This window comes from Gopherus flavomarginatus, chromosome 14 (assembly GCF_025201925.1).
Source record: "Gopherus flavomarginatus isolate rGopFla2 chromosome 14, rGopFla2.mat.asm, whole genome shotgun sequence".
Classification (NCBI taxonomy): domain Eukaryota; kingdom Metazoa; phylum Chordata; order Testudines; family Testudinidae; genus Gopherus; species Gopherus flavomarginatus.
The window spans coordinates 42251880-42266618 of record NC_066630.1 but is presented as its reverse complement, the minus strand read 5'-3'; the positions used below and the strand labels follow the sequence as shown (position 1 = coordinate 42266618).

Genomic DNA, 14739 nt, shown 5'->3' with positions numbered 1-14739 from the left:
GGTGCAGGAAGGGTGCAGAGTGCAGGAGGGGGCTCAGGGCAGGGGGTTGGGGTGCAGGAAGGGGGTGGGGTGCAGGAGGGGGCTCAGGGCAGGGAGGTGGGGTGCAGGAGGGTGTGGCAGGGTGCTGAGGGCAGGGGATTGGGGTGCAGGAGGGGTATGGCAGGGTGCTGAGGGCAGGGGGTTGGGGTGCAGGAAGGGTGCAGAGTGCGGGAGGGGGCTCAGGGCAGGGGGTTGGTGTGCAGGGTTCCGGAGGGGTTTGGGGTGCGGGCTCCAGTCTGGCACCACTTACCTCAAGTGGCTCCAGGATGGCAGTGGCAAGCAGCAGGGCTACGGCAGGCTCCCTGCCTGCCCTGGCTCCATGTTGCTCCCATAAGTGGCCAGCATGTCTAGAAGTGGCTCCTGGGAGTGGGGTGTGGCAGGCGGCTCTGCTGCATGCTGCCCTCGCCTGCAGGTACCACCACTGAAGCTCCCAGTCCCACTGGCCGTAGTTCCCCATTCCCGGCCAATGGGAACTGCGGGGGGTGGTGCCTGCTGGCAAGGGCAGCACCCGGAGCCATCTGCTCCCCCCGCCCCCCAGGGACTGCAGGGACGTGGTGCCGCCCGCTTCAGGGAGTGATGCGGGGCCAGGGCAGGCAGAGAGCCTGTCTTAGCCCCGCTGCACTCGGGGCTGGCAATCCTGCAGGCCGGATTGAAAGCCCTGATGGGCCGGATCCAGCCTGCGGGCTGTAGTTTGCCCTCCTCTGCCTTAAAAGGCGACCAGAAGCCAAGGGCAGCTGATTTAGCATCAGCTGATAATTTAATATGCAGACAATAATTCAGCATCAGCCCTGCATTTCTGCTATTCTACCAGCCGACGATGGATGAGGCAGAGACCAGCTGGTGAAAACATGCAGCAAGCTACCACCTGTGCAGGCTTTTATAAAGCTACCCAGAATCCTTTAAAAGAGACAGCACATGTACACGTTCCCTTTCCTTACAATTTTAACCCGGTGTTTTCCAGCACCAGCTCCTCCAGTTTCACCGATTTGCTGAGCATGTACAGAAGCTGTTCAGAAATCTCCAGATTCTAGGAGAGAGGAAAGTCTCTTTGAAAGCTGTGTCATAGACTCATAGTCTCATAGGTCAGAAGGGACCAATCTGATCATCTAGTCTGACCTCCTGCACAAGGCAGGCCACAGAACTCCACCCATCCAATTTTATAACAACCCCTATCCCAGGACCGAGTTATTGAAATCCTCAAAAATGGTTTGAAGACCTCAAGCTGCAGAGAAACCACCAGCAAGTGACCCGTGCCTCATGCTGTAAGGGAAGGCGAAAAACCTCCAGGGCACCTGCCAATCCGCCCTGGAGGAAAATTCCTTCCCGACCCCAAATATGACGATCAGCTAAACCCTGAGCATGTGGGCAAGAGTCACCAGCTAGCACCCAAGAAGGAATTCTCCGCAGCAACTCAGTACCCATCGCATCCAACATCTCCCCGCAGACCATTGAGCAGACCTGTCTGGTGGTAATTCAAGATCAATTGCCCAAATTAACGATCCTATCATAACATCCTCTCCATATACTTATCAAGCTTTGTCTTAAAGCCAGGAAAGTCTTTTGCCCCTACTACTTCCCTTGGAAGGCTATTCCAGAACTTCACTCCCCTAATGGTCAGAAACCTTCATCTAATTTCAAGTCTAAACTTCCTAATATCCAGTTTATACCCATTCGTCCTTGTGTCTACATTAGTACTAAACTTAAATAATTCCTCTCCCTCCCTAACGTTAACCCCCTTGATATATTTATATAGAGCGAGCATGTCCCCCCTCAGCCTTCTTTTGGCCAGGCTAAACAAGCCAAGCTCTTTGAGTCTCCTTTCATAAGGCAGTTTTTCCATTCCTCGGATCATCCTTGTAGCCCGTCTCTGAACCTGTTCCAGTTTGAATTCATCCTTTTTGAACATGGCTTGTCACTTACGGGACAGCGGTTCATCAGCATCCTGGTCACGGCTCCTCGTACTCACCAGCCTGAAGTCCTTACAGTACAGCTTGGTGAACCACAGGTTAAACGACAGCGCCGTGATGCTAAGGGCTACGTCTCTGCAGCGGGACACAGCAATGAAACAATTAGCAAGTTACGGCCCAGACGGACTGTGATTGGAGATGTGGTGAATAACCATTGAGTCAGGCTCCACATGGTATTGTAAAGCCACAATTTACCCATAGACGCTGCAGTATTCTGCACTCTGACCACAGCCTTAAGGCTGGAGTAGACCTGCAACATCCCTGGCTACGCCAGCTGAGAGGCAAGTGAAATCCTGCCACTGGTCACAACTGCTCTAGGTGCTTCTCTAGTTCATCAGGGCATCTGTGTTTGTTTGCTGAGCTCAGGCCTGGCTCTCATGAACCAGCCAGCCATCCACCGTGGTACATGTCCCCTGCCTTGCTAGGCCCAGAGGAGCTGCATGCCCCACAATGACCAGGACATCCAGCGATGCCTGTGCTCCCCCAGAGTGCGTGCACTCAAAGTGCCAGTCCAGGATGGCAAAGGGAGAAAGCTCTGCTGTGCCAGGTGGTTGAGGATTTACTGGGCAGCCAATTGACTCACAGGGCTCAGGCCGCAGGGGTAAAAATAGCAGTGTAAACATTTGGGATCCAGGCTCTCAGACCCTGCGAAGGGGGTAGGTCCCAGAGCCCAGGCTCCAGCTGGAGCCCAAACATCTACACTGCAATTTTCTAGCCCCGCACACAGGATGACCAGACAGCAACTGTGAAAAATCGGGACAGGGGGTGGGGGGTAATAGGAGTCTATAGAAGAAAAAGACCCAAAAATTGGGATTGTCCCTATAAAATCGGGACATCTGGTCACCCTACCCGCACAACACGTCAGCTGACCGGGGCCAGCCAGTCTTTTATTGCAGTGTAGCCATACCCCATGTGGCCACATTCTCTTCAGTGGGTTTGCAAAGTAAGCAGCTCTGTTGATGATGCGCTGGCCAGAACAGACTTCAGCACCTGCCCCGAGGCAGGGCTGGCCCTGCAGGGCCCACAGAAACAAACTCCAGTTCCCCCTTCTGAGAGGTAGAGATCTTAACCATGCCTTGACTAGATACTAAGGCTGTCAATTCATCACAGTTCACTCATGCAATTAACTAAATAAAAGTAATCGTGATTACAAAAATTAATTGTGATTAATCACACTGTTAAACAATAGAATACCAATGGACATTTATTAAATACTTCTGGATGTTTTTCTACATTTTTTAATATATTTATTTCAATTACAACACAGAATACAAAGTGTACAGTGCTCACTTTATATTATTTTTATTACAAATATTTGCACTGTAAAAATGATAAAATAGTATTTTTCAATTTTCTCTTTATCATGAAAGTTGAACTTACAAATGTAGATTTTTTTTGTTACATAATTGCACTCAAAAACAAAACAATGTAAAACTTTAAAGCCTATAAGTCCACTCAGTCCTACTTCTTGTTCAGCCAATCGCTAAGACAAACAAGTTTGTTTACATTTGCAGGAGATAACACTGCCCACGTCTTATTTACAATGTCACCTGAAAGTGCGAACAGGCGTTCACATGGCACTGTTATAGCCAGTGTCACAAGATATAGATAAAGAGATTGCACTACAGTACTTGTATGAGGTGAATTAAAAATACTATTTCTTTTGATATTTACAGTGAAAATATTTGTAATCATATATAAATATAAAGTGAGCACTGTACACTTTGTATTCTGTGTTGTAATTGAAATCAATATATTTGAAAATGTAGAAAATATTCAAAATATTTAAATAAATGGTATTCTATTATTGTTTAATCACCATTAATTTTTTTAATCATGCGATTAATCACAATTAATTTTTTAATCGCTTGACAGCCCTACTAGATACTATTAATAATAATAGTTCCATCTGGCCCTCTAAGCAGGAAAGCTCTCACTCTATTCCCCGCATCTCTATTGGCTCAGAACAGACCAACAATCCACATTTTAAAGCCACAGTGTCTACAGAACCTCTCTTCCCCCAGGGGCAGGAAATGCGATGTTTAAATGAAATCATCAGACTGTCTGTGACTAGGGAAGAGTCTCTCAATTACATCAGGCTAGAGACCTTCTCTTTCCCTCTAACGCCAAAGAACCAGCCAGAGGATGACAAAGGCGGCTGTGCCTTGTTTGACTCATTGTGTTCTAGGAGTTCATGGCTCGTTGTGTTCCAGGAGTTCATCACGTTTTGGAGAGGAGTGAAAGTCAGAAATAACTCACTGTGTGACCCAGAGAGCTGTAGGCTCCAAGGTCAAAACTTCTCGATCCCGCAAAGAAGTCATTCATACATGGATAAGAGAACTATACTATTGGTGCATATATCAGACACCTTTAATTTCACATCCTTTAGGAGTGACAGCCAAAAAAGACAAATGTGAAAGATTAAAAAGTGTGTATTTGTCCGCCTTATGAATCAGATCTATGGCTCTCTGGGTAAACAATCTGTCCAGTTCCTTTACTATAATGTCTCTTTCTGCTGTCAGCCCTAAAGGATGGGAAATTAAAAGTATCTGATACAGGCAAAGAAGGTACAGCTCATACCTACTCAATCCAGAAGAACTGTGAAGGAATTGCTTTGCTTTCTAAAGTGACTGGTGCACTCTGCGGATGACATGAACTGTATGGCACAAGAAGGAAAAGGAAAAGGAACACAGGCAAGTATATACAGCTAACCAGTGGGAAGAAATTGCTAAAAAACAGGGCAGGGAAGGGAGACATTCCAATTAATTTTCTGGGCAAGACACTCATTGTAAACAGACTGTTGTCCCCTTACTAAAACTTAGCAGGGCTGGCGGGGGGCGGGGGGCAATTTGCCCCAGTCCTCGGGCCCTGCAGGGTCCCCACGAGCCGCTCCGGGTCTTCGGCGGCGGGTCCTTCAGGGCAGCGGAAGACTCGGAGCAAGTGAAGGACCCACCGCCGAAGTGCTGCCAAAGCCTTGGAGCTCTGCCCGGTGAGTGCAAACAGCGCAAGCGGCGGGGGGGTGGGGAGGGGAGCCGCGATCAGCGGCACTTAGGCTGCTCTACCGCTGCCACTTCATTCTGCGGCAGCAATTCGGCTGTGGGTCCTTCCCTCCGAGAGGGACCCACCGCTGAATTACTAAAGACCCAGCCCTGCCCCAGACCCTCTGAATCCTCTGAGTGGCCCTGAAACTCAGTGGGGTGTGATAAATGGGGGGGAGCTCCCTTTTGTGGACCCCCAGCCAGCCAGTTAGCTGTGGAATCCCTCTGGGGGCTGTTCTCTGCTTGCTTTACCTGTAAAGGCTTAACAAGTTCCCAGGTAAAAGGAAGGGAGTGGGCGCCTGACCAAAAGAGCCAATGGGGGGGGCTAGAATTTTTTAAATTGAAACAAGATGCCCCTTTTGTCTGTCTGTTGTTGTTCTCTGGCGAGAGAGGACAGAGCAGAGACAGGGCTGAGACTATGTTGTAAAAAGCTTTTTATCAGCCATGGAAATCGTCAGGTTATACCTAAAACTCCTCATTTGAAATCCCCGATATGTAAGTAGATCAGAAAATGTCTAGAAAGACATGAGTAGGTTTATCTCTGTTTATTTCTTATTGGCTTGTGGACTCCTCTATGCTAACCCCAAATGCTTTTGTTTTGCTTGTAACCTTTAAGCTGCCTCAAGAGGGTTATTCTTGATGTTTTATTTTTGTAAGTGGGTTTTTAAATCTAGCAAAAGCCTAAGTTCCAGATGTATTTCCTTTCTTTTTGTTTTTAATAAAATTTACCTTTTTTTAAGAACAGGGTTGGATTTTTGTGTCCTAAGAGGTTTGTGCACATATTGTTTAATTAGCTGGTGGCAACAGCTGATTTCCTTTGTTTTCTTTCTCAGCTCTTCCCCAGAGGGGGGTGAAAGGGCTTCAGGGTACCCCACAGGCAGGAATTCCCAAGTGCTCCTTCCTGGGTGAAAGGGGGTTTTTTGCATTTGGGTGGTGGCAGCAACTACCCGTCCAAGGTCAGAAAGAAGCTGTATCCTTGGGAGTTTAATACCAGCCTGAAGTGGCCAGTATTAATTTTTAGAATCCCTGTGCCCCCCCCCCCCCCCCCCGCCCACCTTCTGCACTCGAAGTGCCAGAGTGGGGAATCAGCCTTGACAGGGGTGTTTTGGTTGCTAGCTCCCAGTACCAAAAGGAAGGGGAAGGGTCAATGGGAAATCGGCACCCTGAGACTTGCAGTCCCCAGGAACAATGGGGAGAGGTCAGCCTGACTAACAGGGCAGGCAGGCTAATGAGGGAGGCTGGGGGTGGGGGTCCTCTCCTCCCAGACAGAGTGGGGCCAAGCTAAGGAGAGAGCAGGAGCTCGGGCTGAGCTGGGGAGCAGAGCTGCAACGGCCAGAGAGAACCAGAAAAGCAACCCAGGGAGCAGGTCAGTGCTGGGAGCAGAGTCACAGAAGCAGCCCATAGAGCAGACCTGTGCTGGGAGCAGAGCTGCAGCAACCAGAGCCGGGGGGCCAGAGAAGCAGCCCAGGGAGCTGGAGGCAGAGCAGCAGCAGTGCTGAGACAGGATGGAGCTGGAGCTGGGGCAGTCCAGAGCCAGGTGCAGTGAGCAGCTGGGGAAAACGAGGGGGACAGCAGGCCAACCGCAGGGAGACGCCCCAGCCAAGAGGCCTTGCAGACTTTGGGGGGATTGTAACCGCGACAGGGCGGGGGCTGACGCTGGGGGGAAGGCAGGGGTGAAAGTAACTTAAAGGACTTACGGGTACGCCGGAGTCCTGAGCGGGGGCCTGGCCTCAACTAGAAGAGGCGTGGCCTCAACCGGAAAAGGCAGGGCCTTTCAAGATTTAAATCACCCCGGGGCTACCAGCTGCGGAGGTGGCTGGGAGCCCCAGGGCTCAGGGGCGAATTAAAGGGCCTGGGGCTCCAGCCGCCGCAGAGCTCCGGGCCTTTTAAATCACCGCGGGAGCCCAGCTACCAGAGCTCCGGTGGGGATTTAAAGGGCCCAGGCCTCCCCGCAGCGGCCAGAGCATCGGACTCTTTAAATCCCTGCCCGAGCCCAGCTGCCAAAGCTCCAGCAGGGATTTAAAGGGCCTGGGGCTCCCCGCAGTGGCTGGAGCACTGGGCCTTTTAAATCACTGCCGTGGAAGCCGGTGCAGTCCGGCACGGCACACTGGCTCTTGCCAGTACACGATACCGGACCTTACCGGCTTACTTTCACCGCTGGGGAAGGGTCCTGCCACCTAGAGCCTGAGGGCGTGTGGCCACCGCCAGAGCAAGTGTCCGACCCCCAGCATCCCTGCAGCACAGCCAGGGCCTGGGCAGGGGCCTGGGATGTGTGAGGAACAGACTGAACTTCCCTTACATTCCAGAGAGGCTGATTGTGACGCCCCCATGCCATAGAGCGGGGTGCCGGGCTTTCCTTTAACCTTTCCCAGTTTTTCCTTATTTTTTTTAATTGATTGTTGTTTAATAAATTGTATTTGCTTTGAACTGTACGGCATGGTCAGTGGGTCAGGGAAGTGTCCAGTGCAGAGAGAGCCCGCTGGAGTGGGGTCACCCAAGCCCCTGCCCTAAGTGACCACAACAAGGTTGGGGTTCGAGCCCCCCAGGAACCCTGGGCCCAGCTGTGTTGGGGTTATGAGGACTCTGCCACACAAGAGAGTGGAAGAGGAGCCCTTGAGGTCAGGCAGCCTCTGGGTAAAGGGAGTGGGAGCGAGGACTTGGATCCTTTCACCAGCCCATTTCACCAGGATAGTGTGTAAGCCAGGAAAGTTCCCCACAACAGCAGGACCATCCCCTGCTTATGTAATACAACCCTTGATGAATGAAACATAAAAAGCCTCCGATAACAAAAGGATCAAAGGAGTCTGCTATATAGCTGCCCCATCTACTGGATATCAACAGAAGTAGCAGAAAAACGGAGAGACTAGTGATTTGTATTGTTCCTGTATGCGCTGCTGGGCCCTGAACCTGACCCTGACCCTGGTCTGTGTTAATCACTTACTAGAGTGCGTGTATAGTTTGCACATGGTACAGGCTTCAAATATTTGATGTACATCAACTTGATCTATAAACCTACTGATTACAGACCCACATGATTCTTGGTGAATTAAAAACCCTGTTGATTGGGCTAAGAGCAACCAAGTGTCCTGATTTGAAAAGTACTGTCAAAAATAGCACAGAAAGGAACCTAACATGAAATCAGCAAATGAGTGCTCCCTGAACTCAGCTAAGTACAATGCTAAGCAATGTTTCCTAGTGGGTAGAGCAATGGACTGTGACTTGGGAGACCTGGGTTTTATTCCTGGCTGGGCCATTGGCTTGCTGGGTGACCTTGTGAGACTGTGACTCCTCCATCGATAAAAGAAGTATGAGGATCCTGAGTTCTTTGTAAAGCGCTTTGAGACCTGCCAATGAACGAGCTACTCTAGTAGTTCTTATTACTATGAAAAGTAGTTGTCCTCATTCAGTCCCATCCCCGTATCAGCCACAGCATTTATCAAATTAGTAAACAGAGTTTCTTAAATTGCAGCTTGAAAATCTAACAGGCACCTTGGCAAATTAATTGATGCCCATTCACACTTCTACTCTCTCATAGCTGGACTGGCCCTGTAGGGATAACCAGAGTAAAAAGAACAATAAACACTTATCTTAGGGCTTGTTTACAAACAAACCGGCACCAGAATAACTCAGAGTAACTCACAGCTTTTGTTCTTTTGGAGCAATTATGCACGTGGATGTTCTCAGTTCAGCTGAAGAGGGTCTTACTTTGATTTAGTTTGTCAATGGAAAAAAAACAAATTTTAAATCTTATTTGCCCCCCTGACAAAACTAAATCCAGGTAAGAGACATTCAGATTGATCTGAGTGCGCACCGACAGAATCACACGAATATACAAAGGGGTGAATTACACCCCGTTTCATTATTTCCAGGCCAGTCTGCATGTAGACCAGCCCTCAGCCGCTAACGCCAGCAGATCGGACTCCAATATACATGAGGAGCAGGTCCGGGAGTAAGAAAAGACCATTTTTATAGAGAGTCACTTTTCAGAGTACTGTTCAAATCCAATTGGAAATGCTGCTCTGCAGCCCATTTAGCTAAAAGGGTCGCTGGCCACTGTGTACAATGGTATTCTCAGGGTAGCTACAGGTACAGCATATTTTGCTACTCATCTGTATCTTGCATGATCTTGATCACAGATTTCAGCAGCGATTCACCTGCTCTCTAGGTGAGCGAAGTCCAACAGGTTGAACTCTCGGCAGTCTTGGCTGTGGTAGATATTGTCCACATCCTAACAGATAGACAAGTCAGCGTGTTAGCCCAGAGAAGTGCTGCAAGGCTGGATTACAGCGCAGCACCATGCTGATCAGGACACATGCTGAGCATCAGCTTTGAATGGTCTGCGTTTGCCAGACACATCACACCACGGGTCATTCCTGACCTTCTCCTGGAAAGCTGGCCCAGCCCCCCTCCCGAGAGGGGAGTCCTCACCCGAGGAGGCTCAGGGGCAGCAGCAGAGCTATCAACCGGGCTGCACAAGCTCTCCACAGTCACATCATCCAGAGCTGAAATGAACACTCATGGGAACATGGGAGAGAGAACCGAACTGGGACTATTTAAGAGCAAGCGAGCCGAGGTCCCGCAGTACAGCTGACTCACTGGCTCAGCTTCCTAGGAGAAGAGGAATTAGCAGGGAGAAGAGAGAGCTCTCTGCAGGGGACAAGACCATCCACTGACCCTCCTGAGGGGGGAAGCAGCCAGCAGTGAGAAGTTACAGCAAAGGAAGGGAAACCCACCGCTGATACACCCACTGTTCCCGCCCACCCGCCTCCAACATAAAACAGTCACAGATCAGCCACTTGCAGCCTGAAGGATGCACCTGCCACAGACCAACTGTGTCAAACTGGCCAACGGGAGGGCATCTGACCTCTGCGAGGCTGGGCCCCTCTCTTTGTGGGCGCCTGAGATCTCTGGGAGAAGATCTGGCAGCTGAGGGAGACCCAGGACAGGCCCTGATGTCAGAGTGTGAAGCTGTGTGGCCTTGGCCACAAAGAGGGAAGGCCTCAGACACTGACCATCATAAAACTCGTCAAGGCCCGCCTGAGGCTTAGCCTGTGCCATAAGCCTCCTGGGCTGGGGCAGGGGAACGGCAGGAGTATGCCCAGAGACTGGGGGATTCATTTTAGGGACATGGCCTTGCCAAGGACTGGGCCCAGCCGTGTCCCCATGACACGCAGGGCATCGCTGCTCTGAAAGCTGCCTGGACTGGCTGGAAGGAGGAGGAGGCGATGTCTCTGAAGAAGTTCCTAAAAAAGAGAGGCTGAAGCACAAGCCTGAGGACTCATCACTGCTAACTGCTGCCTGAGACGGCTCCTCCACACTTCAACTGATCTCACAGCACTGGGACATTTTCCCCTCATAGTCAGCCTCAGTTTCCCTTTGTTCAATTTCACCCCAAAGTCTTGCAGCTGGCAACCTCTCCCCCTTTAGTCAGCATGTCATGAAATACACGCCTGTGGCGGAGTTCATTTAATCACTCATCAGATCAACCCTTTCATCTGTTCTCATTTCCTTGAGCATCAGCTTGCCGCTAGCTGGATGGCCCAAAGGAGCCTGAAAATGGACACAGCAAGCATGGGCCGCCTTTCCAGGACTGTCCGGAGCAGGGCTGACATCTCCCTCCCAGATGGAGAGCACGCAGCCCTGAATGCTATGCCACAGTTCTTTTAAACCCAACATGTTGCCTTACAAAGCTGGGTCTAACCTGATTCTTCCTGATCACGCCTAGCTCTCTTTCCACGGACTGCCCTGCCCACGAGGATCTGTCCCATGTAATACTCCCCCAGAACTATTATGATGCATACAGCCAGGAGGGACCATTAGATCATCTACTTGGACCCCCTGTGTAACACCCAGCTACCCCAGTATTGAGTCCTGCTGTTGGACTAAAGCATCTCTTCCAGCCTGGAACTGAAGACATCAAGACATGGAGAGTTCACCATATCCCTGGATAGTTTGTTCAACGGTTAAAAATCTCTCTTGGTTTCAATCTCAATTGCCTATTTCCTTCCTGGATTTTGGAGCCCTTTGTATTATTACTCTTTCCACACTGCTGTTTGCAACATCTCGAGTGGTGTGAAGGTACCATGCGTCCAGCCAGTTAATGAAGATGCTAAAAAGATGGCCTCCCATGGATCTCAGCACCATGTCATTAGGCACCTCCTCCCAGCTTCTTACACTGAATTTACTGCTCTTCAGCCAGTTCCCAATCCCCTGGACAGAGCTCACATCACACCTAATATGAAGTTATTTTCAGGAGGTTTCATGAGATCCTCTCAAGTGCTGTTATACAGCATTTTCCTCTGCTTGGCTCCCTTTGTCCAGCTGTGTATCTCCAGTGCAAACAGTGAGACGTCATTTCCAATGCTGATTATTAGTGACTGGTATTGCTGCTGAGATTTCCTTGACAACCCCATGCAAGCACACTCCACTACAAGCAAAGGGGGCAAAATTTGCCCAGATTAACCAAAAACGGAACACACACACCTCAACCCTACCCCACCAAAGGATGGCTTATAACCAACTGGAGAGACAGCAGGTACTGTTTCAGATAGGTACAAAATCCATCTGATAACTCCCCTAATGTTATGAGCTTAAAATGACCTGTTGAAATTGCTTCCATACAAGCTTACCCACTGGATCTCCTCTCTGAAGGTGAAGCCGTTGTAGTCACATAAAGCAGCATATGTCTCCGAAAACCCACCTACAAATGGAAGATGATATTGACAGAAACGTTAGCAGCAGCTCATAGAGGAAATGTAGAAAAAGAGAAAGGGACATTTGGGGAAGGATAGACACGAATACAGTTTGGGATCCAGAAAAGAGAGGGCTAGAATGAAAAGTCCAGTTAAACCCTTGTTTCTCCCAGCGCAATGCTGAATCATGGATTGGGTGCCCCTCTGTTTGGTACTGTCTGACTCATTCATTACTTATCTTGATTCCTTCTTTCACTGAGTTATCTAACCTCTTTTACTGGACCAAGACATTATTTGTAACACACAAACTTCTCAGGCTAAAAGAGCTTTTATTTAAATCAGAATGTTTTGATCACAGAATTCCACGTAAAACTTTTTCTTATTGAAATTATAGAAAAAAGATTGCAATATATATAAAAAAGATTGCAAAGCTAAGCCCGGAAGAGTTAGGAAATGCATGGGCAACCTTAATGATGCCCCCTTGTGTGTAATCATGGTATAACCTTTAATTACACGGTCACACACTATTTTTTCCACAGGAACCCTGCCTCAGACATGCAACTGACTTTAGTAGGACTACTCAGGGGAATACAATACATATGGAAATGTTTGCAGGACTGGTGCCAATGTCATGTAAATATTTTTCCCAGCTTATGACAATGGCCAGAGCGACTCCAAGTGGTCAGATTCCTGCCAGCGGTATGCACCATGCCTAACGTGCAAACAGCTGTGGGCACCAGTGTTAGCTGCCACTTATTTTCTTCCTGATGAAAGTTAATTGCTGAACAGCAAAGGTGGGTTTTTTCAGAAAGCAATTCACATTGTCCTAGCTCTGCTTCCATTGAAGTAACCAGAGCTCTTGAAAACTCCACCCCAAGCTGCTAAGTCTCCCACCACTTGGTGTGTGAGGGCTCTTTGCAGTATTTTCACTTTTCTGTGATGTATGTTCACAAAGCAAAGTCTGATTACCACACGGTCCTTGGTTATTCTGCAGCATTTCCTTCAGGGAGTCTGTTATTCTTTGAATTCTCTCGAACAAACTGGAGGGATAGTTTTTGAGCAGTTTTCTATGAAAAATAACCCATGGTTAAGTAAAGAAATGGGGTGGTAGGAAGAAAACATCCTCAACACTACATATTGGCTTATATTGATTGGAAACAGGCGAGCTCGCTCTATTAGGAACTCTTCATATGAATTTACTTTGTAACCATCCATACCCTTTATGTATTCTTTCTTATAATCCCTAGCTCTTATCTAGCACTTTTCCATTAGCAGATCTCAAAGCATTTGACAAGGGAGAGCCGTATCATTATCCTTATTTTACAGTTGGGGAAACTGAGGCACAGAGAGGTGAGGTGAGTTGCCCAAGGTCAGCCAACAGGCCAGTGGTGGAGCCAGGAATAGAACCCAGTCCAGAGCTCTATCCACTAGCCCAACTGCCTTTGTATTAAAGGGACATTGTAACATACATACATTTATCAGAGGGGTAGCCGTGTTAGTCTGGATCTGTAAAAGCAGCAAAGAATCCTGTGGCACCTTATAGACTAACAGACGTTTTGGAGCATGAGCTTTCGTGGGTGAATACCCACTTCCTCAGATGCATGTAGTGGAAATTTCCAGGGGCAAGTATATATATGCTAGCAAGCAAGCTAGAGATAACGAGGTCAGTTCAATCAGGGAGGATGAGGCCCTGTTCTAGCAGTTGAGGTGTGAAAACCAAGAGAGGAGAAACTGGTTCTGTAGTTGGCAAGCCATTCACAGTCTTTGTTCAATCCTGAGCTGATGGTGTCAAATTTGCAGATGAACTGAAGCTCAGCAGTTTCTCTTTGAAGTCTGGTCCTGAAGTTTTTTTGCTGCAGGATGGCCACCTTAAGGTCTGCTATAGTGTGGCCAGGGAGGTTGAAGTGCTCTCCTACAGGTTTTTGTATATTGCCATTCCTAATGTCTGATTTGTGTCCATTTATCCTTTTCCGTAGAGACTGTCCAGTTTGGCCGATGTACATAGCAGAGGGGCATTGCTGGCATATGACAGCGTATATTACATTGGTGGATGTGCAGATGAATGAACCAGTGATGGTGTTGCTGATCTGGTTAGGTCCTGTGATGGTGTCGCTGGTGTGGATATGTGGGCAGAGTTGGCATCGAGGTTTGTTGCATGGATTGGTTCCTGAGCTAGAGTTATTATGGTGCGGTGTGCAGTTACTGGTGAGAATATGTTTCAGGTTGGCAGGTTGTCTGTGGGCAAGGACTGGCCTGCCACCCAAGGCCTGTGAAAGTGTGGGATCATTGTCCAGGGTGGGTTGTAGATCCTTGATGATGCGTTGGAGGGGTTTTAGCTGGGGGCTGTATGTGATGGCCAGTGGAGTCCTGTTGGTTTCTTTCTTGGGTTTGTCTTGCAGTAGGAGGCTTCTGGGTACACGTCTGGCTCTGTTGATCTGTTTCCTTATTTCCTCGTGCGGGTATTGTAGTTTTGAGAATGCTTGGTGGAGATTTTGTAAGTGTTGGTCTCTGTCTGAGGGGTTAGAGCAGATGCGGTTGTACCTCAGTGCTTGGCTGTAGACAATGGATCGTGTGATGTGTCCGGGATGGAAGCTGGAGGCATGGAGGTAGGCATAGCGGTCGGTAGGTTTTCGATATAGGGTGGTGGTAATGTGACCATCACTTATTTGCACCGTGGTGTCAACATACCCTTAGAGCCCCGACCGGGGTTATTCTATCTACTACCCAAGATCCACAAACCCGGAAATCCTGGACGCCCCATCATCTCGGGCATTGGCACTCTCATTGAAGGACCGTCTGGATATATGGACTCTCTACTCAGACCCTATGCCACCAGCACTCCCAGCTATCTCCGTGACACCACTGATTTCCTGAGGAAACTACAATGCATTGGTCACCTCCCAGAAAACACCATCCTAGCCACCATGGATGTAGAGACTCTCTACACAAACATCCCACACACAGATGGAATACAAGCTGTCAGGAACACTATCCCTGATGATG

General features: G+C 48.9%; 1 protein-coding gene across 4 annotated transcripts in view; it reads right to left on the bottom strand.

Annotated features, from left to right (window-relative positions):
• The window catches only part of CARMIL2 (capping protein regulator and myosin 1 linker 2), a 133088-nt gene that overhangs the window by 100847 nt on the left and 17502 nt on the right, over positions 1–14739 (bottom strand). For all 4 annotated transcript variants that reach the window (XM_050922324.1, XM_050922322.1, XM_050922320.1 and 1 more), the window contains exons 6-10: positions 12706–12803; positions 11674–11744; positions 9199–9272; positions 2006–2081; positions 978–1066 (exon numbers count right to left, since the gene is read on the bottom strand). In XM_050922324.1, the coding sequence (XP_050778281.1) occupies positions 978–1066; positions 2006–2081; positions 9199–9272; positions 11674–11744; positions 12706–12803 (408 nt within the window). The remainder of the gene's footprint in view (positions 1–977; positions 1067–2005; positions 2082–9198; positions 9273–11673; positions 11745–12705; positions 12804–14739) is intronic.